The sequence below is a fragment of the Pelobates fuscus genome, chromosome 5 (genome assembly GCF_036172605.1).
Source record: "Pelobates fuscus isolate aPelFus1 chromosome 5, aPelFus1.pri, whole genome shotgun sequence".
NCBI classification, from domain to species: Eukaryota; Metazoa; Chordata; class Amphibia; order Anura; family Pelobatidae; genus Pelobates; species Pelobates fuscus.
Window position 1 is genome coordinate 108,325,235 of NC_086321.1, and position 26,705 is coordinate 108,351,939.

At 37.6% G+C, this 26,705-nt stretch overlaps 1 protein-coding gene across 1 annotated transcript in view; it reads left to right on the forward strand.

Annotated features, from left to right (window-relative positions):
• The window catches only part of PRDM6 (PR/SET domain 6), a 120,323-nt gene that overhangs the window by 83,311 nt on the left and 10,307 nt on the right, over window positions 1-26,705 (forward strand). The window contains exons 5-7 of the mRNA XM_063456944.1: window positions 1,130-1,254; window positions 7,345-7,687; window positions 22,222-22,398. Coding sequence (XP_063313014.1) covers window positions 1,130-1,254; window positions 7,345-7,687; window positions 22,222-22,398 — 645 coding nt within the window. The remainder of the gene's footprint in view (window positions 1-1,129; window positions 1,255-7,344; window positions 7,688-22,221; window positions 22,399-26,705) is intronic.

Genomic DNA, 26,705 nt, shown 5'->3' on the forward strand with positions numbered 1-26,705 from the left:
CCCTGTTGACTATTTTGAATGAAACGCTTGATTGTTCGATGATCACGCTTCAGAAGCTTTGCAATTTTAAGAGTGCTGCATCCCTCTGCAAGATATCTCACTATTTTTGACTTTTCTGAGCCTGTCAAGTCCTTCTTTTGACCCATTTTGCCAAAGGAAAGGAAGTTGCCTAATAATTATGCACACCTGATATAGGGTGTTGATGTCATTAGACCACACCCCTTCTCATTACAGAGATGCACATCACCTAATATGCTTAATTGGTAGTAGGCTTTCGAGCCTATACAGCTTGGAGTAAGACAACATGCATAACGAGGATGATGTGGTCAAAATACTCATTTGCCTAATAATTCTGCAGTCCCTGTATGTAAGTTTTGTATCCTTAATTTTTTTCTTTTTTGTATATTTTGTTTTATAGAGTTTAAGATTTAATATAGTTTTTGACTTATGTATTCTAGATGCACAAAAATTAATGCAATTAAAACGTTTTATGTGTTTATTAAAATATTTTTCCTATTGCGGGACATTGATTACCACAGGCCTAACTAGGATATTTGGCACCTGAGGTGGGATTGCCTGTTGGAATGTTAACATCTTATAGTGTGTTACTCCACCCCCTGTGTGTCTCTCTGCACCTCCCACCATCCTATGTGTGAACTTCTACCATGAGTTAATGGAGTAGCTATATACCATAAACGGGATCCCTCCATATTTGTAGATATTGGTACTATAGTGATTAAAAAGTTGGTAAATGCATATTCAATGGAGTAATATGTTATAAATAAATGCAGTTATTGCACAATAGGTTTACATGGCATCTGATTATCAACAATCATAAATCTGTTTAAAAAAAAACAACAGAACTAATGAATGACTGCATTCCAGAGATATATGATTACATTTCACAGTGGCTATATTTTTGTGCAGAAAATATCGATATTTGTTGTTGAAGTATAAGCACCGGGGACGGATGGCCAATAAAAATGGTGTGTCACTGGGCACATTTAATAAACACAAATTTTAATATTTGAGCCACACAGGATTTTTTAATAAAATATTTTCCAATATTAATAATATACTTGATCAAATTTACAATCATTTTAATTATTGCTTTTTTTTTTTTTAACAGATCAAATATATTCTACAGAGCTTGCATTGACATCCCCAGAGGCACGGAGCTTCTAGTATGGTACAATGATAGCTACACATCGTTCTTTGGAATTCCACTACAATGTGTTGCACAGGATGAAAATTGTAAGCATTTCTGCATCCACACCCTCCATTACAATGCAGCGACTATTTAAAGGGACACCGTGTGCACTAATTGACCCACATTTTATTTCATTACTAAAGTAAATGTTAAGTGAAATGCTTCATGCTATAATATTTTCTGCTCCCAAAGTATAATTGGCATGATACCTTGCCAGCTAGTGGCAGCTAGTGGGCAAAGACTGGAAATATTAACCACAGCTCAGGGTGGTTGAGCATGAGAACTGTAGTTCCCAGTCACCAGAGATACCACGGTTAGGTATCACTACATAGTTACATAATTACATAGTTACATAGCTGAAAAGAGACTTGAGTCCATCAAGTTCAGCCTTCCTCGCATTTGTTTTTTGCTGTTGATCCAAAAGAAGGCAAAAAAGAACCAGGTTTGAAGCACAATTTTGCAACAAGCTAGGGAAAAAATTCCTTCTTGACCCCAGAATAGCAGTCAGATTTATCCTTGGATCAAGCAGTTATTACCCTACATTGAAAGATTATATCCTTGAATATTCTGTTTTTGCAAGTATGCATCTAGTAGCTGTTTGAACATCTGTATGGACTCTGATAAAACCACTTCTTCAGTCAGAGAATTCCACATCCTGATTATTCTTACAGTAAAAAAAACCTTTCCTTTGCCTTAGACGAAATCTTCTTTCTTCCAGTCTAAACGCATGGCCTCGTATCCTATGTAAAGTCCAGTTTGTGAATAGATTTCCACACAATGGTTTGTATTGGCACCAAATATATCAGTACTCAAGTTGTTCTGAGCTTATAAGTCAGAATCTTCCCTCCTAAACCAAATTTAGGACAGACAGTCCCTATTTTGGGCTAGTTAAGGTTTATTCCTTCCATCCAACCATCCATTCATCCATCCATCCATCAGAATGGGGAGTACGTTGTCACTGGCATTAGAAATATTAAGGAACTCTGTATAATCTTTTTTGTCAAATACTTTTTATTGAAAGGTTTTAATTTTTAACAATAATACTCACTGTAAAACAATGAGATATATGGAATAAAGAGTAAGAATACATGTAAATCAAACAAAGAGAAACAGGGGGTGGGTGGGGGAGGGGAGTATCCATCCATTATAAAATTCATAACGTATGCTTCATGAAAAACACTACATAGTGTCAAATAAGGTGTAAAAGCACTCCACATACTCCGGCGATAAATGGTGTACTAACAGTTGCGTATACAAACAGAACAAGAGTAAAAGGAGAAGCACATAAACTACAATCATGAATTGTATTTTCGTTTGACATTATCCTCCCATATGTTCCAGTGGTAAGTTAATGATTCTGTTGTGTTTAATGGCAATCTGAGGTGCATCTCATAGCACTTATTCTCTAAGGCCAGTGTAAATACCTCTTTAATAGCAGGAACTACATCAGATCTCCAATAATCTGGTATTACCATAGTGATCTCTATCAAGACATGGCCTGCCATTATCTTATCCACTTTGGTAAAGTCTTCAGGAAACGACTTGAATAAACATAGTTCTGAAGTCAAAGTCACAACTGAAGGAGTAATATCCCTGGTTATTGTATGTACATTCTTCCACAATATTTGTAAAGGTGGACAATGCCACCACATATGGGAATATGTGCCTGTTTGCCCACAGCCACGCCAGCAGAGACTTGTAGAATTGAGGAATATTTTCTGAAGCCTGGATGGAGTCAGATAGCACCAATATAAAACTATATAGTGTTTCTCCAAATGAGCCGAACACTAGGTGATACATTTCAAATTTAAAGAAACAGACAACCAGTTATCCAGAGACATTTCTCTCTGGAAATCCCTTCCCCATGGGACTATGCGAATATTAATGCCTAGCATTAATATAGGAATAACATAAAGATCTAGTATGTTTTCTTCCTGGGTTATCAATATAATTTGTTTCTATTTGGGATTTCTCTAAATAAGTATATTTTTGGTCAAGTATTGGGACTTCAAATATCTCACTTAATCTGGCAACTACAATCTCATATTTAGTGGCATTTGAATCTTCTACATCATTTTTTAATCTAAATTTGTCAAATGGTAACAATGAATTATTTGAGAACAAATCGTCCAGATTATGTAGAGAGAGGGACCCCCAGAAATCAACATCAACCCCAGGAGTATCATATTTTAAAATGGACACTGGCATGGCGTTGGACCACAAAACAGTTCATTTTATCTGCCTAAACATTATATCCCAGGTCTTTAACATTGTCCTGGTTGGGGGAAGTATTTTCCTGATTTTAGGGTGCAAATTATGATGTAACCATAACAGTTCTTTAATCGAATATGGAGGTAACTTTTTTTTTTTTCAATTAATAACCACTGAGGTAGATCGGCAGTCAGATTAAACTTAAAGGCCTGTGCGGCATTCGTTGCAAATTAATAACTTTGAAAATCAGGTACACCCAAACCACCATTCGCTCTGAGATGTTGCAATATAGACAATTTGATCATACTAGGTTTGTCTGATCAAATATGTTTTATTATAGCCAAATTAAGTTTCTTAAAAAAGGAAGGAGGGATGGACAGTGGGATGGCCCTTAAAAAGTATAGTATTTTCAAGAGAATATTCATCTTTAATGAATGTATTTTACCCAGACATGATATCTCCAGCTCCCTCCATCTGTCCATCTCCTGCTGTAGTTCTGGCCAGACTTTTGCCAAGTTACATGCATGCATGTTTGACAGGTTTTTGGTTAAGCTAATGCCCAAGTAAGCCACATGTGATTCCCTCCACTCAAAACTGAAGGCATCCCTCAGACCATCCACGACAGGCCATGGAACATAAAAGGGCAAAGCCTGTGTCTTAGTTTCATTGAGTTTATTATAGGAAACATCTCCAAATTGTTTTAATATGTGCATCAAGGAATCAAGAGACCTTTCTAAGTTTTTCCAGTGAGTATGCATTTTTGTTATACTATTTTGAAACTATTGATAAAGTTCTTTACCATTTTAGTAACATGTAGACATTTGCATCCTGTTATAGCACTCAGCATCTCTCTGCGGTGTTCATTGTGCTATATGTCAAACAGGGCTGGATTTGCCACAAATTCCTGCCAAATATCTCCCTTACTGGCCAGCCAATTCTTCTGCTGTGTGACTGAGGCCAACAGGGGAGATTTCCATGGCAGGCACCTGCAGAGCCAGTGCTCGAACAGAGGGAGGAAGGCTCTCCCTCGCCTGTATTATATTTGGAGCATTGTCATGGATTACTGTGGCAACGCTATGATACATTTCCTGGCATTGGACAGAAGGAGCTGTCTGCAACCATTGGGGGTGCAGACATGCGGCATCTCCCACTAGATCACCAGGGAACCGAATTCCCCTCTCCCTGGCCCAAGGTCAGCCTCAGGGATAGGGGAATACACCTTTACACAGCCCCTGAGACCCAACTCCAGTCCCTGTCACTCCAGTAAATCACACGTCATCCCAGTACAGTCTCTGCCACACCATCACAGTCATGTTACCTTTCAATCCACTAAAGCCACTTTAATCCCACTACAGCCCCTGCCATCCAAGTATAGCCCCTGTCATCTCACAACAGTCCATGTCACCATACTGCAGCCCATGTAACCTCTCTATAGCCTCTGTCACTGTAGAATAGCCCTGTTACTCCACTACAGCCCCTGCCACCACATAATCTTATATGGTCAGAGGAAGCAATAAACTGCATTAATAGCTGCAATCTACTGCATCTACAATTAATAGAATGAAAGGAGACTGGGGTCTCAATGCATCATAACCTACCAAAGGAGCAATGGAGAGTTCGGTGCTTGAAAATTAAAAAAAAAAAAGTAAATAGTTGTAAAATGGCCATATTACACAATACAGATTGGAAATTCTATGTATTAAGGTTATGTATTTCTGATGGCCTTCTCATTGGTGTACACTGCAGCCCGTATTATGTTGTGATGTCTTACTGTTGAGGTATTTAAATAATACAAACAGTATTGCCAGCTCCCTAGCACTTTTTGAGTCATGTGATGTCATATTGGCAGGCTACCTAGGGTAAATGATGATATCTCAAAATGCGCAAAGGTCTTCTGATTGGACGTATGTTTGGTTGTATTTATCAGTGCACAAGGTCTTGACACTGGTTGGCCTAGCCAGCCGATATTACAATGACCCTTCTTTGGGACTTGTCCTGGCCAAATTGGGACAGTTGCCAGGCGTTCAACAAAATACAGTTATCTCATTCAGAGGTGACATCATACTCAACATGTATCCTGTAATTTAACAGCAATGCCAATTGGCACAGCGTATGTGGAAAATGAAAACATAGCTATGCAGCAATGTGAGTTTGTGCCATGCCAAGAATGATGAATAATTAAAATAATATTTTATTTTCTATGAAAAATAGTAGCCCATACGTGGCATGCACAGCAGTGGGGAGTAATTTGCTGTGTGTTAAATAGCCAAATTCAAGTTTTTGTTTTAAATTATAATCCATCCCATTAATGAATATTTACTAGACTGTAAAGTGTGTGCAATTTATGACCCGTGCTTTTTCTTTTTGAACATGGATTAGTGAAACAAACGGATGGGTTTCAGAAATCAATAGTCTTCTATGACTTTAAGAGCATCGTTCAAAAATATGAATATGAAAAATTGGGAGATGAATATTTAGAACAAAATATGGTTACCCTTATCAAACATAGTGTAAGATAAACTTTCTAAAATAATTGTTTATTTAAGTAGTAGAATGGAAGCGTGACAGCGTGCACCAATAAAAATACAGGCTGAACCATCTGGCCTTTTACATTTCAGTAAATAAAGTTTATATCCAAGAACAAGTGATGTGATCTTTTTCAGTACTTGACATTCTTATATGGCAATGCATATGAAAGCCAACTTTATAGTGCAGTCAATATTTACTTTTTAGTAATCATAGGAATATGGGTACAGTTTGTTCCAGCCATCTGCTATACAATATAATATTAACTACACTTTCAATGACGTTTTCTAATACATTGCAGATTATTTTACCTTTTTATCTTTGTATTTTTTTTTGTTTTACCATGAATTATTTAATTCAAATTGTGTTGCTATCAGTAAATTTTGGGCTAGTATTCTTATCAGAGATCATTTTATGTCTGGCTACTAAAGGAACACTCCGAGCACCATACCCACTACATACCTACCCCATTCCCCTGATTGTAAGGAGTCAAAATGTTTTAAAACAGTATGACTTCATACCTGGGGCCCTCCAGGTTCCACCTGCCACCTCTAGAGCTGAGAAAGAGTCAAAAACTCTCACCAGGAGCTTTTTGCTCTCTGAGATAAGCCCCACAGTGTATAACTAGTGCATTGGCTGAGAGCAAACAATTAGCATAATATTCTTTGTTGGAAAGTAGGCAGGACATGCATATAAACAGTCGATATAATGCTCAGAAGTGCATAGGAATTTTAGTTAAATAAATTCAGCATAGTCTTTAAAAAAGGCATGCTAGACACATGGCAAGACTAACTGAGGGCAAATCTCCCCAAATCAACCCAATATGTGAATTAGTTTAGTATTTTCTATTCACATCCTTTGAAAATGTTATGCTGTGTGGACTGATTTTATAAGTAAGGATGCTCAACTCTCAATTTCTGATAAATTGCATATTTGTTTTGATAGGAATGTACTGACCATCCAAATGATCTACAGTCAACTCTACTCAATAGATAGGCAGTACAAGATCTCTATCAGAAACCCATTTCAGTACCATTCATGTTTATGTACAGGACTCCTGTACTGACAATGACCATGATCTGTAGTTTAGACTGAGTCATTATTGAATAATATATCTAAATAACCTAACTTAGTGTTTCTCAAATCAGTCCTCAAGACCCACAAATGGTCCAGGTTTTGTTAGCATCCCCATTGGAATAAAACAGGGAAATACACAAATCCTGGACTGTTGGTGGACCATGAGAACTAATTTGGAAACCACTGACCTAACTACTACTGAGACAAATGTTCGCAAACGTATAATTATTTTATTTTGCGTTTTATTACCAGCTGCATGTTAAATGTTATTTTACTTGTGTCCTCTTTTGAATGATGTCCAATTTCTTTCTATTTTGTAGTGAATGTTCCGGCTCCGGTTATTGAAGCTATGTCAAGACAGGAGACACTACAACCGTTCAACAAAAATGGCAAGTTGCCTTCTTCCCCATTACAAAGGTCCGTAGTTTTCCCACAGACTCCATGCAACAGAAACTATTCTCTCCTGGATAAGTCCGGGCCCCTGGATACAGTATTTAATCAAATGAATGTTAAAAACCAGAGAGTGCTTGCCAGTCCGACTTCCACAAGCCAGCTCAACTCAGAATTCAGTGACTGGCACCTTTGGAAATGTGGCCAGTGCTTTAAGACTTTTACCCAACGGATTCTCCTACAGATGCACGTGTGCACCCAAAATCCAGACAGGTAAAACAAGAGATCAAGGACAACTTTGAATATTAATTAATACATTGCAAACTGAGAAAGCTAAAAATAATAGAACAGATTTGTTGGAAAATTATTGTCAAAAGCTGTTTGTTTTCATTGTAGGTATAAGAGCATATGATTTACATACTGTATTAGCTGCAGTGGATGGGTTACACAAAAACAATGAATGTAAATTTAATTTGCTTTCACTTCAACTTTTGAATGTTAAAGTAGAATAAATTAATTAGTGCTGCTAAATCTCTTACTAAAGTTTATTTAGTAATTTTTCACAAAAATGAACTGTAGTGAAATGGAAACTAAATTGCAAACTATAGACCAAAATATCCGGGGCCCAGATGTAATTCCATCAGGTGTAAAGAGTTAATAATTATCATATATCTTCACAAGATATAGTCGAACCTAATAGATAGGTTGTCTGCTCAAGAAATAAGCTCTGATAAATGTGCATCAAAAGAACATTTATTGTCCCTTTTCAATGACAAGCTTATTTAGTCATTAAAAAAGAACAAAAATAAAAGTCTTTGGGAGTGAATATGACCCCTGTACTCAGGCACTTACAGCTGTCATTTATTTATGTATCTGTTTATTTCCTTTTAGTGTAGTGCCAATCGATTTGACTGGCACCATGTCAGTCAGCACGACTTCATGGCTGTGCATGTCTGTAATTATGTATGTGTGTATCTTTGAATGTGTATCTGTGCGCATGTCTGTGTGCATTTGTGGGTGTTTTTCTTTTTTTCCCCTGAGTGTTTATCTGAACCTGCATGATACCATTTAAGGAATCTCCCCCTCCACTACACAGCCCCTATCCCCCCACAACCTGTATCTCCACATTACAGCTGTTATTCCCACTCAACACACAACAGAGCCTATTCCTCTCAAACCCACACTACAGCCCCTAACCCAAAGGCGTAATTAGAAACCACGGGGGCCCCGGTGCAAAAATCGCCATTATTGGATAGGGGCTGTAAAATATAAAATTTGGGGGTGGACAGATAACTGTCTACCACCTTGCCCCTCTGGTGTGGCTATTATAAATAAGAAAGCATGGGGCATATAGTGCACCCCAGTGCCTTCACCCATGACCAATTTGTGGAGGCCCAAATTATAAGAAACCAAGTGACTTATTGTTCCTTCCACCACCTCACCCACAGGCAGTGGGTGGGGGCTATTAAATGAAAAACACATTTGAAGACTCTAATATCCCCCCAGCCTCCACCCATGGATGGGGTGAGAGCTATAATAAAGTATACAAGGGAGTGGATATGCCCTTGTATATTGTCACCCAGAATTGTCACCACCCTCACAAAGTACCCAACCTATCCACTTCACCCTAATAATAGTGAGTGATTCCCAATTAATATAATACCTGTAAAAAAATATGAAACTTAGCATAATATGTCTTCTTTCTTATAAATCTTATTTTCTTCAGCCACCCCCCCAAAACAAATCCAAATAAAATTCCTAAATTCATATGTCCCAACACAACTTTTAAAATAAATAAAAGAATTGACTAGATTGCCTCCTTCTTCTATATTAATTTAAGATACCCAGCTTGCTGGGCATAAGTGAGGGAAATTTACAGTGATCTGTCCACGCCCTGTTATTTAATTTGAAGCCCCCACCTAATGACTGATGCCAGGTCCCCCCATATGTTAATAACAACTTGGCTGCTAATTTATTATTACAGCGAGCATCCAATGGCTGCTCCCTGTTAAGAGGACATTCCACCACGAGCAGCATAGCGAGGAGGAGCATGGGGAAGCTGTAAAATGTCCATTGTACTAAAGTGAGACGTTATATTGACCCACATGGGCTTTTTTTTAACTATTGCAGCCAGTGGGCAACTAGTCAGGAAAATAATTTATCAACAACTTTTAGCTGTCAAATCCAATAGGCTCATTTAACATTTGCTATGTGACCGTTCGATGGAATGAAATCATCAAAGTCTCTATTTTGAATGTAAAATATAGGCTTCAGATTCGTTATTTGGAACAATATTTATCGGCTTCCAGTAAACATTTAATAGGAGGAATTAAATCGATCCGAAATTATAAAACACCTATCGGAAGCCGATAAAATGTTTCGGAGGTCTGAGTTAGAAATTACCCAGCTTGGCCATAATTAACACAGTGAAGGAGGAGACTATATTTAAAAGAAGAAAAAAACACCACAATAAGAGGACATAGTCTTAAATTAGAGGGGAAAAGGTTTAAAAATAATATCAGGAAGTATTACTTTACTGAGAGGGTAGTGGATGCATGTAATAGCCTTCCAGCTAAAGTGGTAGAGGTTAACACAGTGAAGGAGTTTAAGCATGCATGGGATAGGCATAAGGCCATCCTAACTATAAGATAAGGCCAGAGACTAATGAAAGTATTTAGAAAATTGGGCAGACTAGATGGGCCGAATGGTTCGTATCTGCCGTCACATTCTATGTTTCTATGTAATCACAGTTTAGCTATTTTAGCCCCAATCTTAAAATCCTGTTTTTGGTTCATTATATTTTACTATTTAGTGAATAGATCCTTATGTTTTACCATATTAACGGTGTATATCTGGGCAGGCCTCTCATTACCCTGTTAACAATTTTTCCTGTTTTGCCATATAAATTATGACAATAATAATAACATATGTCTCCATATGCACACACTTATATATGTATGTATTTATTTATACATTTTTGTAAATGCACACTGAATAGCAAAGCCTTTTCAGCCAATATGTACAGTCCTATCGCGACCATTTTTTATTCTCCAAGGGCAAGAGAAGGCCAGACCAGACTTAGCATGGGCTCTTGACGAGACCCAGGTAAGGTGTCAAACTATATTGAAATGGTTTAACATCTAACCTTGGGATTGCTCCGGGTAACTTCTGGCACCATAACCACTACAATGGAATGTAGTGCTTATGGTATTTGAAGTGTTAATTTAATGCATTAAGGTTAATAGATGTCATAAGTATAAAAAAAGAATAGGCAGACGAAGCTTTCTCAAATGCCTTTATTTCTTATATAGACAGAGCTAGCTTTTCTGTGGTTGTGTCAGAGACATTGCAGGGTTCACTTATGGTGTGCAGGGTATTTGAACTTAATTAAGTACTAAGAGGGAATGAATTGGAATTTTTTGCTTAGTGCTATTTTTCTTCAGAGCATGCAAGGCTATAAATCGTATGGAGCTGTCAAAAAGATATACCTGCTCTAGCAGTGATGTGGAGGAAAACAGATGCCATTTATTCAATAAACTAATATCCATACAGAAGAAAAATGTTGACCAGATACCTTTGAGTCAAAGATGGCTTGAACGTTTGTCAATACAGAATTTTATGGCTGTGAACAGAAGATGAAGTTTAGCTGAACAAGTGAATTAAAAATTCTGTTACTTTGGCTAGTGGCATAGTATATATATATATATAATATAGGCATTACTTATGCATTAAAGTTTGTTTATATGACAGCGCAGATAGCTGGTAACTCAGGAAAAAATCTAATTAATGTAATCTGAAAATTCTGCCTTCTTTGCTTTTTTATTCTGGAAAAAAAGTTAGCAGTTTCTTAAGAAAATCCAAAATGACAACAGCACCTAATTAGAAATGATTTAATAGATACAAGTTAATTCCATGCTCCATGTAATTGTAATAATTTCACATAATTTTACTATACGTTCCCAAACACTCAAGGCTGGACTTATCCCGCCTTCCCTTATCGTTTCAAATTATTTTATTTAATTTTTGAATAATGCATAATTTATATTTAATAACATGTATGATAAATCAATGAAGGGTATTTGGAGATTATGCATTATAAATGTGGCTCTCCTTGATACCTGTTAATCATCTATGAAATTACACTTGTACATTATCTGTACGAAGTCATTCAACTCTAAACCTTACCTGCCAGATTATAGGAGTGAGTGACTGTGTCTTTGTGTGAGTCTTAAAGAGTCCGTGAATATGGGATATCCTAGGATTCCAACAGGTCAGTCTCTGCTTACTGTGAACAGTAAGAGTTATTAGTTATACCAGTGGATCATTCCTTAAATATTTTTTGTATTCCCCTTTTAACAATAATTAATAAGTTTAATAAATAAAAAGGGGGTACCATTTGGGGGTACCATTCTAATATTTTTCACAGTACACCATAAGGCCATATAGGTAACTGTGTAATATTTGTTTGTTCATATATTAAACTTAGCAACCTTGTATGGACTGTAAAATAAACTGGCAAGTTGTGATGATAAACTAAATCAGAAAAAAATGTGAGTAAAAGAGCAGAAACCCAAAAAATGAAAATTCTCATCTAACAAAGAAAATATGACACAGATATTGGCACTTTTCACCACAGCCAATCACATTAATTTATTGTATATCATATCAATAAGTTGTCTGACCTCAGACTAAATTCCCTTTATTGGCAATAGTTACTCATTGGGTAGGTATCAGCTATAACTAAATACTATCCATCCATCCATCCATCCATCCATTTATTTATTATTTATTTATAAAATATTTTACCAGGAAAGATACATTGAGATTTCTCTCGTGTTCAAGTATGTCCTGGGTCCATCTATCTATCTATCCATCCGTCGATCGTAAGATAGATATAGATATAGTGTGCCAAGATTTTATATAATATAAGTCCCATTTCCATCACTGAAATAAAGTTTGTCACTGAGTGCAGGTTTAGTTGTCCACAGTGTAACTGTATAAAGTTAGACTGGCTTCTTAATATTGCTGAATGTACATAGGACTTCATGTTTCTTCAAATGACTAATGTTTCTCTACAGCTCCATAACACCAAAAAAAGGCTTATTGATTTGACAGTATTTCAATGAGAGATTTATGCGCACATTAAAATAACCACTGTTAGGAGCTAATTGTATGTGCCGACTGCATTACTCAGATGTGATGGAACACGATTCCCCACAGAGTAATATGATATAGGAGAAAATATTTTAGAAGCAATTTTTTTTCTTCGATAAACATTAAGGAGAAAAGCTGTGGGACCTCAGAATTAAACTGCCGACTTTGCAAAAAAAAAATCTTCCTAGGCAGAGGTGTAAAATCCTATAAATAAAATTGACTTATGGTTGCATATCTGCTATGTTTACAGAGACAGCATTTTCATAGAGAGTTACAATCAATACTAGAGAACTGTGATCAACTTTCCGAAATACTGGAACATTACATTCTTCATGGAGGATAATTTGAAAAAGTAACACTTTTTTTAAAAAGCATTTTGCCAAGTCAGTATAGCTGTGCCTCAGAGACAAAAAAATAAACTTTATCATCGAGAGTTGTTTTTGAAAAATACTAAAAAAGTTATTTAGCACCTGCGGATTGGCCTGCAACATAAATGTCTGGCACCTTAATCTTTATATGAGACAGCTTATTAGGACAGCTTATTTTCTATTTTTGACTAAAATTTGTATTTTGCGTGCTAGTTTTTTCACACTTTCCAATTTAGTAAAAAATTGTGTAATATTTTTTTTGGAATATATTCCTTTTAAATTTTATTTAGACGGTGGTTGATATGCCCTACTTAGCTAACAATCAAAATAAATATTGTGTACTGCAAAGCATCTACAATAACATTATTTGTCTTTTAGTACTCAGCAATTTGATCAGATGATATACATGAAAGTCATGGGTATTGTTTTCCTAATTATATAAAATGTTATATTCTGATTGACGTTAGGGCTTCCTGATATGTATCATATGAATTAAAAGTCTGATTCAAACCTGCAAAAGAAGAATACATTTATAAAACTAAATTATAACCACTAAAATATAAAACTATTTTGAGGAACTGGAAATTCTTGAGCATGCGCTTGACTGACTGCATAACCTGAGATCTTTTGTTATTTTAGTGCTTGCTACCTTAAGTATTAGAGAACATAAGTAACATAGAGTGCCAGATGCATATTGTGACTCTTCCTTATGTTTAGTGATTGACAACCTGTGCTCCTGACTGTTAACAGTATCATTATCTAGAATAACATATGTAAATATCAGCTGGGTCTAGCACCTTGTTTAGAATGACCATAAACTGAGAGTGGTAAGTAGTCAGATCTGAAAGGAGTAACAGGCCTGCGATAGATGCATTGGGCCTTGTGGTCTGGATCCAGTCACCAAAACTATTCCACAAATCCATTTGTGGTGCTGTAAGGGTATATTTAGACCGAGTAATTACATAAATCACCCCGTCTTTTAGTCCTCAGATAGTTACCAATGTTATAAAATGTATAATGCAATAAAAAGATTCACCTTCATACTTATTTGACTGAGATACGTGATTGGCTATGCTTCATCTTAAAAACCTGACCTGTGAATGGTCTCTGCAGGATATATATGGGTAGCTCTGACACAGTGTTTCCAGATGAAGAGCCTGGCTTGGAACCCTTGAGTTCATGCCAACAACACCATCACTGTCTCCATCAAGAAGAAACTCCATATCTGGTAATTAAATAAAATTATCAGTTGGGGTCATAATCCATGAATCTGCTTAGTATTAAAAGCATATTATATTTATTAAGATGAGAACATTGGCTTAATGTTTTAAAGACAATGAAATGCGCCTTATGATTCTCATTATTCTAGTTTAAATTAAACGGCAAAGGAAATCTGTAAGGAATTTGGAGAGGATCTCTGCAATTATCCTTGCTTATCTCTAAACCCTTTACAATTTTGGAAGAATGAGAATCTCAAATCAATAAAGCAATCTTAACTTGTCTTACAGTAGATACCCCTCCAAGTCAGAGTTTGGTTTTGGCTGAAACTGATGATTGTTATTTGCAGATGGGTGAGCATTCTTGGTGCAAAGTCAAACTACATTTAATTTCTAAATTAACTTTCCTGTATCAATATCAACATATACTTACAGTTTAATTTTAGTCCCAATGGCTGTACTGACTATGACGACAGACTAGTAGTGGTAGTCTTTTTGAGATTTTATTGAGTTCTATGCTGTATTTCATCAAAGGTGAAGAATTCTCTATATAAACACATTGGGTATTTTTGAAGATAGACTAATTAAAATAGGTGGTAAAGATATTTACAGTGCATTATCAGGTAGGAAAGCCATGGCAATACATTTTACCGGAGGTGCCTATGATTTAGCAGTATTATATTTCTATGTCTGTTGATGTGCCTGATCTTCTTTAGTTCCAAATATTAGTCCTTGAATACTATAAATGACATTTGTCTTAAACCATGCTTTGGGTGTTTCATTTGTCAATGTTGATATACAGATCTAGACCCAATTCTTAGCAGTAAAAAGTAAAAAAGGTGAGTGAAGTAGAATTTTTCATTCATGAGTTGCCGCAGCTCCGGAACCAAATACATGTATCTACTAATCCAAGTTATCCTTAATACAAATGAATAAATGCATATCATGGGTTACCTTCTTGGTGCTGGAATCCTGGAGGGGCTTCACTAACTTTTTTTGGGTCGGTTTTCTTGGTAGTGTCTCCCCTGTTCAGCATCTGCAGGCGATCCTGCTCTCAGGTTTTTTGATTTTCTGTATTTCGCGTTATTCACATTTTATTTATTTTTATATTTTTGGACCTACACAGCATACATGACTGCTTTCTCAGTGTGATGCCATATGTATTTATATTTTCTATTCAAATAAATGTGCATTTTTTTCATAACTTTTTTCCTTTTGTAATGTTGGGGATTACTCACGAGTGCGGATCAACAATTTGCTTTGTGTGAAGTATCACTAGACCCAATTCTCCAAGCCTGGTTAGGAGGTGATTGTCAGTAGTCCACATCTTAAACGTGTTTTCCCCATCACCAGAAAATGAAACACATCATTAATAAATAATTTAAAAATTCTGTTTTGATTTCAATATTTTGAGAAATAACTTAAAAAACATTAGCAAGTAAATTCCGCAAGTCACAAATATATTTAATTTGTTGCATGTAATAATTTCTGTTATGCAATCCTGGCAAACCTTCATCTTGTTTACATTGTGGAATATTGTGATGTGCGTATTGAATAAGATTCAGTACCACAATCCTACTAAAGACTGAAAATATTCAAGTTGAGTGAAATAGTTCAGCCCGAGCAGCTAGATTTTAAATGTGTTCGATTTCATATTGAGTTTACCTTAACGAACAACCTTATCCGAAGTGAGAAAGAAGTAGACGTGATGCATTAAAGCCATCCAACTTGCCTTAAATATAGTTCCTTCTATATTGCATTATTGGATAGAAGCTGGTCTACGGTAATTTTAGTTTTATTCTGCCAGTTGGAGTTTTTAAAAGAAAACAAAAAAAAAAACAGCCAGAACTTTTGGCTGACTGTCAGGTAAGCTAGGCAAAATTTCAGAATTAAAAAACTGACTAGGAAATCGAATCAGACGCATTATACATTTCACAGTTTATTTTCATAACTTGGTTTATAAAATAAATTCAGTTTAATCTTCTCTTGTGTTTTTTTTTTTTTTTTAATACAAGTGAAGATAACAATATTTAAGTAGAGACTTCCACTGTCATATGTTCCAGTACATTAGATTTTGGGATCGGTGACAGAGTAACTTTAGATGACTATAGATTAGGCAACAATATAAAGATGAAAGAAAATGGTTGGTGAATTATACGATTATATTACAGTGACCCGAATGTTTTCCTTTTTTAGTTTGTCAAAGACTCTCCTTTAATTCTCTCGGTGTTGAGTCAGGGTGCCCTTAACCTCTTGGTAACTGAAATTGTTCTTCAATATAAAGTAACTTGAGTTTAAAAAAAAATTGATATGCATAATATTACGAAAAAGTACAGGAATACTGGAGTAAAGAAATACATTTTAAGCTGTGTCTTTTTTTACTGCTGTATTTTCAATCTAGAGAGGTTTTACCCAAAGGGTTTGGTATATCCGGTTCTATATTGTGTTTTCTGATACAGTTTCTGACAGCATGCCAATATGTGACAAAGCTTAGGATACATATGTCTCGTGTGAATTATTGTTATATCACACCTCATTAATCAAGTAGTTGACCAACAGTTACAGTTTGAGGGATAAAATAAGAATTAGTGGATTTTATTTACAGTCACACCGTTTTCTTTCAGGTTGGCTAAGATTAGATAACTAGAGGTCATAAACGCTAATGGGGCTTGTCACCATTATGAAATTTATTGTGAAGAGGAAATGAACAATACCCATGGATATTAAAAGGAAAACACATATATTTTTTTTCTGGCTTTAAATGCATGTGTGCATTTATTTTTATGCCACAAATAATGGATGCAGTGCCTAAAGAAATACATGACACAGGACGACGGCGACATGATGTGCAGAGACGATTACAGCCATGGATAACTTAGTCTAATATATAATCAGTGAAAGGAATAGAAAAGTGATGGAAAAATGAGAGGATCGTAAGAGCATTGTTGCAATATTTCACTTTATATCATAGTGTTATGTAGTATAAAATGAATTTAGAAAATAAAATAATGGTAAATTTAATACTTTGGAATGTTGCGTAACAGTGCCCTAGACAACAGTGGATCTAAAATAACTTCCTGCTCAGTCCACCAGTCCTCTTATTAGACTTGAATATCCCAAAGGTGGTTCTCAACATAGAGAAGGCCTTTTTTGAATCCTTTAATTATTCTACTGGATGCAGGTAGAATCCTGTAGCTAGTCAGGAATTTCAAAGGAAATGCATTGTTTCTGTCTAAAGTCACAACAAACTTAATTAGCTGTCAAAGTAAATGAGATGCCAATTGAAATCATTAATTGAATAAATTAAATCGTCGAGTATACTTATCACTTATTCAGTTAAGACACTCTTTTCATTATTGTGTTCAATGGAAAAACACATTATACATTGATTGATTTAGAGTTTCTACATTCGAAATCTTAAAGGAACACTATAGCGTAGGAATAAAATCATGCATTCCCATCGCTATAATGTCCCTATGTAGAGTAGTCCAACCCCTTTCTCCCCCATGTGCGATAAAAATACACTACTCTATTCACTTTTTCCCCAATGTCTAGACTCCCTCGGCCCTGGTTAGCTATCCTGCTCAATCGCGTCATTGAGGAAGGCATGGCCTCTTCCAGTGAGGTCCAATACAATTCTCCTCTTAGAGGAGCATTAGGAGACTGAAGTGTATTTTAGATGTTCAACAACCCTCTCCTTTAACATGGTATCCATTAATTTCCCCACTACTGAAGTAAGGCTTACTGGCCTATAGTTACCCGACTCCCTACTATCTTTCTTGTGAATGGGCACAACTTTCGCTAATTTCCAATCTTCTGGAGCTACTCCTGTTAACAATGATTGGTTAAATAAATCTGTTAGATATATTAGATAGATTAGATAGATAGATTAGATGGATATGTTAGATTAGATAGATAGATAGATAGATAACATCTATGCCAAAGATTAAAAAGTTATACTATTACAATGATGTAGCTGAATTATTAACCACACGAATCACATAATGGACGAACATGTTCGATATGTTGTTTTGTGATTCAGAATTCCACCTGTGACACCAAAAAAAAGAGATGATTGATGTCTAGGGGCTAGCCACTAAATGTTGATTGTATTCACAGATCAAGTGAGAAGTGACCAATAGAGGAAACAAAAGAAGTAGTAAATACATCTATATTACATATTTTATAGATATATATATTACATAAATATTGATATTTTACAGTCCTCTTTTTTTTACCCTCTGTTGGTTACTTTTTCTCACTTGACCTGTGAACCAGACTACTGGAAAAAACGCCTATCAGAGTATTTGGGAATTTAGATCCAGAGTGGGAATATTTATAAAGACCCACTTAAGACATCGATTCCTCTATTTACTATATCACGATCTATATTAACTTTTCCTGTATATTTATTATCAGCAGCATCTGAGAACCTTCTATTGGGTAATGTCTAATAAGAAAGCAGTTTATACTATTTTTACTGCCTTTTTCAATATCCAGCTAATCTAGGATTGAGGTTTTGATCCAGACTATAGGGAGGATACTCTGTTTGATTCATGTCCCTTCCATAATAGAGATTCTGAATTATCTATGCAGGCACTCTCTGCCTATACTTTCTCTATGCTATTCCCAGGTAGTTATGTGGTCTAATTACCCTAAGTACTCTTTATACTTGTACTTAAGTCTCTCAAGCTAGACTTCATTTAAGATTCTAACTCAGTGTATTTAGCACTTTTTTCACGTTTTTCACTCATTTAGGGTATAGTATTTTTGGTTGTCTATCACCGACTTTTTAATATTTTTCTATTAAAGATTTATTATTTTTATTAGGTGCTCCCTATACCATGGGACTTGAATTATCTACCTTTATGTATGGGCACACCCTTTGTTAGCGTTTGTTGGAAGCTGGACCTTTTGCTCTCCCTTCCAAAAACTCTGACTTTTGGGAACTTTTCTCTACTGTTTATCGCTCTGGGTTATGCCCACATTTGTTGCCCATCTAGTCCTTTTCTTGACTCGAGGGTCAGTTGTATCTCACTCTGCAGTAATTTCTTCTTTATAGTGCAAAATATATATGCATAATAATTATATCATGTATACAGGGTTGTCTTTAATATCGATTGGACCCTGGGCAATCCTTTGCTTGGGTCCCCTGAACCTTACTCCCCACTCACTACCTGGCATGCAATCACTCACTCCACCCCAATGCATTAGCGGAACTAAAGTAGAAAGGGTGGCCTAAAGATAGATCCCTATCTGTCGTGCCACTCCTACAATGGGATCCATTTTCCCATGCTTGAAGGGTGGTATGTAGCCCTGAGCAGGGTTTGCGTGTTTGAATGCAAGCATATTTTTGTATGAAGTATGTTTGTGTGAATGTACGGGTGCTTTGTATGTGGGGTTGGCATTTGCATGAAGTGTTGGCATTTGAATGCAAGCATGCATTTATGTGTAGTGTTGGTTTTTGAATGCAGAGGTGTGTTTGTATGTAGTGTTGATGTTTCAATGCAGGAGTGTGTTTGCATGAAGTCTGAATGCAGGGGTGTATTTTTGTGCAATGTTGCTGTTTGAATGCTACCATTTATGTACATATACACATACACTGCCACATACACTGTGATACACACACACGCACACTGAAACACATGCAGATACACAGATATACACAATGACACACAGACACACATGCATATATACATACACATATACACACTGAGACACATGCAGATACAGTCACACTGACCCGCTTACAGAAAAACAGATACACAAGCTGAAACACATGCAGATATGCAGACACACAGATATAAACACTCACTGACACACATGCAAAAACTCAGACACACAGATATAAACACTGACACACATGCAGATTCACAGATACAACTGTCTACACACAGATACACACATTGACTACATACAGGTACACAGATACAAACAATGACAACATACATGTACGCATATACTGTCAGACATACTGACACACACACAGATGCATACACTGACAGAGACACAATTACAGACATACCAACACACACAGACACATACACTGACAGACATACTGACACACACACACACAGACGCACTAACATACACAATGATACACACAGACATATACACGGACAGACATACTAACACACAGACATACATACCGACACAAAGACAGACACATACACTGACAGACATACTGACAGACATACACACTGACAGACATACTAACATACACTGACAGACATACTAACACACACAGACAGACATACTGACACACACAGACAGACCGACACACAGACACATAAACAGAATATTCAAGGATATCATTTTTCAATGTAGGTTAATAGGTTCTTGATCCAAGGATTCATCTGACTGCCATTCTGGGGTCAAGAAGGAATTTATTTCCTAGTTTGTTGCAAAAATGGAAGTGGTTCAAACTGGGTTTTCTTTGCCTTCTTTTGGATAAACAGCAAAAAAACAAATGTGAGGAAGGCTGAACTTGATGGATGCAAGTCTCTTTTCAGCTATGTAACTATGTAACTATATGTAACATACACTAACAGACATACTGACACACACAGACACATACAATGATGGACATGCCAGACACACACAGAAAGACATACTGACACACACAGACAGATCAACACACAGACACATACACTGGCAGACATACTGATACAGACACATACACTGACACTGGCACACACACAGACACTGACAGACACACACACTGACATACTGAAACACACACAGACAGACATATTGACACACACAGACACTGACGGACATACAGACATATACACTGACAGACATACTGACATACAGACAGACATACTGACACACACACACACTGACAGACAGACAGGTACACACATGCAAAATGAAAAATATTTAAACTCGCCCTCCAGTTTCCTATATTTTACTGGAGGGTGGCTTTCCTGGGTTCCAGTGTTGTGCCTGAGTTTTTTGGGAGTGAGGGTCTGGCTCTCCAGCACCCATCCTCCCTGCCTCCTTCTCCCTCCCGTGCGGCTCTGTGTTTTATATGGGAGGAAGTGACTCGCAGCTGTCACGTCCTCCCAGCACTGACGAAAAGCAAAGGGGCCCAGTCACGCTGTTAAAGGGCCACAGTGCCCGACTGGGCCCATGCTGATACATGCCCACCAGGTGGCCCTAAGTGCATGGGCCACCCGGTGGGCCTCCTTAGTGTGTGGGTCACCAGGGGATATATAGAAATGAGGGCAGCAGGGCCCAATGGGGACCAAGCATTAAAGACAGCCCTGTATGTATATATATTTCCACAGTACACTGATTGGCCCTTCTTCATGCTCTTTTTGTTTGCCTAATTCGTTTTTTCCAAATCTTTTTTCATTAACAAAATTTGGGCAAGCCGAACCGCCATATGGGCAAATTTAGTCCATATTGAAATTTCTTTTAATTTTAGTTAAAGCTGTCCAGCTGAAATACATTTCTTGACCATGCACACTTCTAGTAAATGATTCAGTAATGTTTCCTTGGGTGAGGGAATAAAGAGCCGTCACTTGCAAAGAAGTGACAGGTCTGTTGTTAATTTATCTTTATGTGTTGTCAGTAAATTTCTGGAACTATTTATAGAACAACTTTTATTTAAAAAAAACTCTGACTTACCTGGACACTATTGATTTAAATATTAGTGCATAACTAACTATTAAACAACATATTTCAATTCCACTTACATTTTCCATCTTCTGTGTGTTCTTTGCTCTTTGCGTAATGGCTTTCAGTAGATTTCCACATCTCTAGCAATTGTAAATGTTAGGGGTGGGCACTCCAGATGTTGTGGACTACATCTCCCATAATTCTCTTACAGCCATAATGCTGGCAAAGCATCAGGGGACATGTAGTCCACAACATCTGGAGTGCCATAAGTTGCCTACCCCTGCCTTATGCAAATGAGTTGATCATTTCCAGAATACATTTTGCTGAGGGAAACAAGTCAAATCCTAAAAATAATTGTTCAATTTAAGTAATTTCTTTTATGATAAATTATATATAATGTTGATATATAGAAAACACTCACCTGTGTTTCTATCTATTTTAGACCTTACCAGTGTGGACACTGTTCTCAATCCTTCTCCCAACCTTCAGAATTAAGGAACCATGTCGTTACTCACTCCAGTGATAGACCCTTCAAGTGCGGCTATTGTGGGAGGGCCTTTGCTGGGGCAACAACACTAAACAACCACATCCGGACACACACGGGGGAAAAACCATTTAAGTAAGTAGTTAAGTTGAAGTCACACATTTGTGAATGCAAACTTCCTATTTAAGTCAAAAGTGGATAATTGGCTCCTAAAAGCCATTACAAAGAAGTATTAGTCATGTATCTACTTCACTAAGAAGTAAGTGATCTTACTTGGATTAGTACTTTTACTTTCTTGCTTCCTAAATGTCCCATTAAAATGTTCTCATTTCTCATCTTTATATTCCTTAGAATTTGGAATGTTTCTTAGAATTATCCTGTTCAATTTTTTTCACTAACAATAATTCTTAATGCTTATTCATTCCTTTCATCTATTTGCATGAATTAAAGAGAAACTCTAGCACCAAAACTGAACATCTGTAATGCATAGAATTTCATGCATGTATTACAATATGCACAAATATTTCCCAAGCCCTGCAACTAATGAAAATCTATTCACGTTTTGCCCAGCACTTACTTCATTGTTAATTCTGGGAATTGTCCAATCAAACGCGTCTCATAGAGAAGAATAAAAGACAGATTTTTTAAGCGGTTTGGCTACTTACAGTGGGAAGTCACCAGAGCCCTCCTGGCACCATAACCACTACAGAGGCTCAAGTGTTTAAGCTTTTTGGAGTGTTCCTTTAAAAGCACAATAATATGACAATAGCCACAATAGCCACATTAGACCCACATGGTTTTAAACTGTGCACAGTTCAGTTCATGGAAAGCATGAAATGGGAAAACCTGTTGAGAAGGTGAGATTTGGTCACACAAGTACATTTGTAGTAGCTTCCTCCTCGTTATATTCCCATATTTACAGACCCAGTACTGTGATAAATAGACGGCGCATCAAGCAGATATGTCATTGATTTCTTCTGACTGCTCTGTAAATAGATTTTAGTAATTAATTGAAGAGGTTCTGAGGTCAAAATGGGAAATAGATTTATTTTAATGTTTAGGTGTTAGTTATCTGTAGCTCTGTTGACTAAATTACTTTGAGCATTCTGTTTTTCTGTTTTTCCTTTCGTTTGATATTTTATCCTTTCACTTGTGATATTTTTGCTAAGAATGTGCAGGGCTTTTTCCTGTCACTGATCGTTACATGCCTTTTGTGTGTGTAAATTCCTGTTTATTGTGAATTGTTTTGTTTTTGTAATTTGCGATAAATCAGATTATTGTTATCAACATAACAGTTAAGTAGCAACAGTGTAGTGGTACATGCAGGTACCCAAAAAGGTCAGCTAATGCAGTGGTCAGTTAAGACTCGCAGGTCCATATAAAAGTAATGTGAGACTCACAGGTCTCGGCAGGTATAGATTAGTACATGCAGGTACCCACATATAAACCAGATAATGCTATAACCAGGGCCGGGTTTAGATGAAAAGAGGCCCTAGGCTATTCCACTTATGAGGCCCTTTCACCTCCCATTTTTAAGTTTGTAAATTACATGAGAGACAATAAAATACATCATTACTGTGATATATATCAATATGTTAAATGAAACATATTGTGATTGGTACTAACCTTTATAAAAAATGTGGCACGGATAATAAATTAAAAAAAAGTCGAGATGAGGAGGGGGGGGTGATTGTGAGAGGGAGGGGGGTGATGAGGAGAGGGGGTGATAGTGAGAGGGGGGTGATTGTGAGAGGGGGTGATTGTGAGAGGGGGGTGATTGTGAGAGGCAGGGGGTGATGAGGAGAGGGGGGGTGATTGTGAGAGGGAGGGGGTGATGAGGAGAGGGGGGGTAATTGTGAGAGGGGGGGTGATTGTAAGAGGGAAGGGGGTGATGAGGAGAGGGCGGTGATTGTGAGAGGGATGGGGGTGATGAGGAGAGGGGGGGATTGTGAGAGGGAGGGGGTGATGAGGAGAGGGGGGTGACTAAAAAAATTACCTTAAATCCCTGGTGCTCCAGTGGGGGCTGCCTGGTGGTCCGGTGGGGTCCCTGGTGGTCCGGTGGCCCTCATTTCCGGTCTGCAGCTCCGCAGAGCTGCAAACCATGGATCTCGTGAGACCCAATCAGAGCGTTGCCGTGGTAACCCGCGGCAACGCTCTGAATGGGCAGTGCACGCGAGATCCATGGTCTGCAGCTCTGCACATTGCGGAGCTGCAGACCGCCGGTCTCGGCGATCGCGGCAGGAGGGGCATTGCAGTCTGCTCCGGGCACCCCCCTAGTAAGTGGCACCCTGGGCGGACCGCCCCCCCTACCCCCCTCTTAGTACGCCACTGGTCATATCATATGCGTAGAATTTCTCCTTATTTTCGGTTCAGTGTTTTAGTGTTCACTGTTTTTAGAATAGTGTAATTTTTATTTTGCTAACAATTTGAATGTAGGCCCCTCTTGATCTTGAGGCCCTAGGCTGAAGCCTAGATAGCCTATAGGAAAATCCGGCCCTGGCTATAACCTGACAATTGTCTTGGGTCGCCCTGTTACAAGGGCCATACATCAAGGTGTGCTGACCCGGTGACTTTTTTGAGTTTCATTGTGTTAGAACTCTTCATCCAGTAGTTTTGTGAGCACTTCTTCAAGTTAAGGAGAATATCCTGAGTTAGTCAATCTAGCCAATATTCTCCATCACATTTTCTGCTTATCTATGAATCTAGTGTATCTAATTATTACAAAACATTATTATTTTTGGCATTAATATAGCACCAGCTTATTTCGCAGCGCTTTACAATGTAATAAAAGGGGGAAATTTAACAATAAATTAGACAATTACAAAATGTTACAGGAACAATAGGTCGATGAGGAACCTGCTCAAATGAGCTAGAGGTCTAATAATGATGTTAGTTAAAAAATGCAGTTAAAGGACCACTCTAGGCACCCAGACCACTTCAGCTTAATGAAGTGGTCTGGGTGCCAGGTCCAGCTAGGGTTAACTAATTTTTTTATAAACATAGCAGTTTCAGAGAAACTGCTATGTTTATCAATTAGTTAAGCCTTCCCCTATTTCCTCTAGTGGCTGTCTCACTGACAGCCGCTAGAGGCGCTTGCGTGATTCTCACTGTGAAAATCACAGTGAGAGCACGCAAGCGTCCATAGGAAAGCATTATGAATGCTTTCCTATGTGACCGGCTGAATGCGCGCGCAGCTCTTGCCGCGCGTGCGCATTCAGCCGACGGGGAGGAGAAGAGGCGGATCGGAGGAGGAGAGCAGGAGGAGAGCTCTCCGTCCAGCGCTGGAAAAAGGTAAGATTTAACCCCTTTCCCCTTTCCAGAGCCGGGCGGGAGGGGGTCCCTGAGGGTGGGGGCACCCTCAGGGCACTCTAGTGCCAGGAAAACGAGTATGCTTTCCTGGCACTAGAGTGGTCCTTTAATATTATTCTGCACTGATCCATTGTTAAGCCATCTTCTGACATCTCACTAGGACTGCACATTCTCTCTTAGAGAAGATCATTTCTCAAAGGCTGAACGTGTTTCTTATAGCCATGTTGAATATATGTTCTATTTCTTGACAACATAGAAAAGTGATTGTATAGAAAAGTGATTGTATAGAACTTGATAGAATCTCAATAGCGTTGTTGTACATAAAAGCAAGTAGAAAAAGAGAACATCAACAAGAAACCATCCAAAACATTCTTAGCTTCATATAATAAAATCAACACATAATAAAATGGTATAGGTATGAGTTACTTGGTGGGAGTATGCATGCTCAGCACTTCGAGGGAGCATGGAGGTGGCTGGTCGAGGGAGAGAGGAGGCGGCCAACTCAGACAGCGTCTAGCTGGGTGGCGAAGAAGCAGAAAGCTTCCTGCAGTTATTGCTCTGCTCCCTCGCGCTCACTGCTGTGATGTTGGGAGCTGGAATATGACTCTGGGCCCCGATTCACTAAATAGCGTACAAGTGCCATTTAGGAGTTTAATCAGTTTCTTAATGCAGCGCTAGTTACACCTCCCTGCATGTGACTTACACGGCCTTCCTAAACACTTCATGTAAAGTGAGCTCTAACGTTTACACTTCCTTTTTTGCACAGTCTGTTTGATTTAGAATGTCTTATCTCCTGCACTGCTAATAGCTTGCTAGACCTGGCAGGAACCTCTTGTGTGTGATTAAAGTTCAATTTATAGAGCAAGTGATAAAAACTTCTTAAGTAAAATAACATGTGATTAAAAATGAAAACTTATTTTTTCATGCAGGCTGTGTCAGTGACAGCCAGGGGAGGTGTGGCTAGGGCTGCATGGACAGAAACAAAAGTGACTTAACTCATAAATGGCAGATTATTGAGCAGGGAAACTTCAGGAGCATGAGTTATAAGCTAAAACAGCTTCTTTAAGTTAAAGTTGTTTTGGTGTTCCTTTAAGATGAGAAGAATAAAATATGCATGGTGTGTACATTTTAAA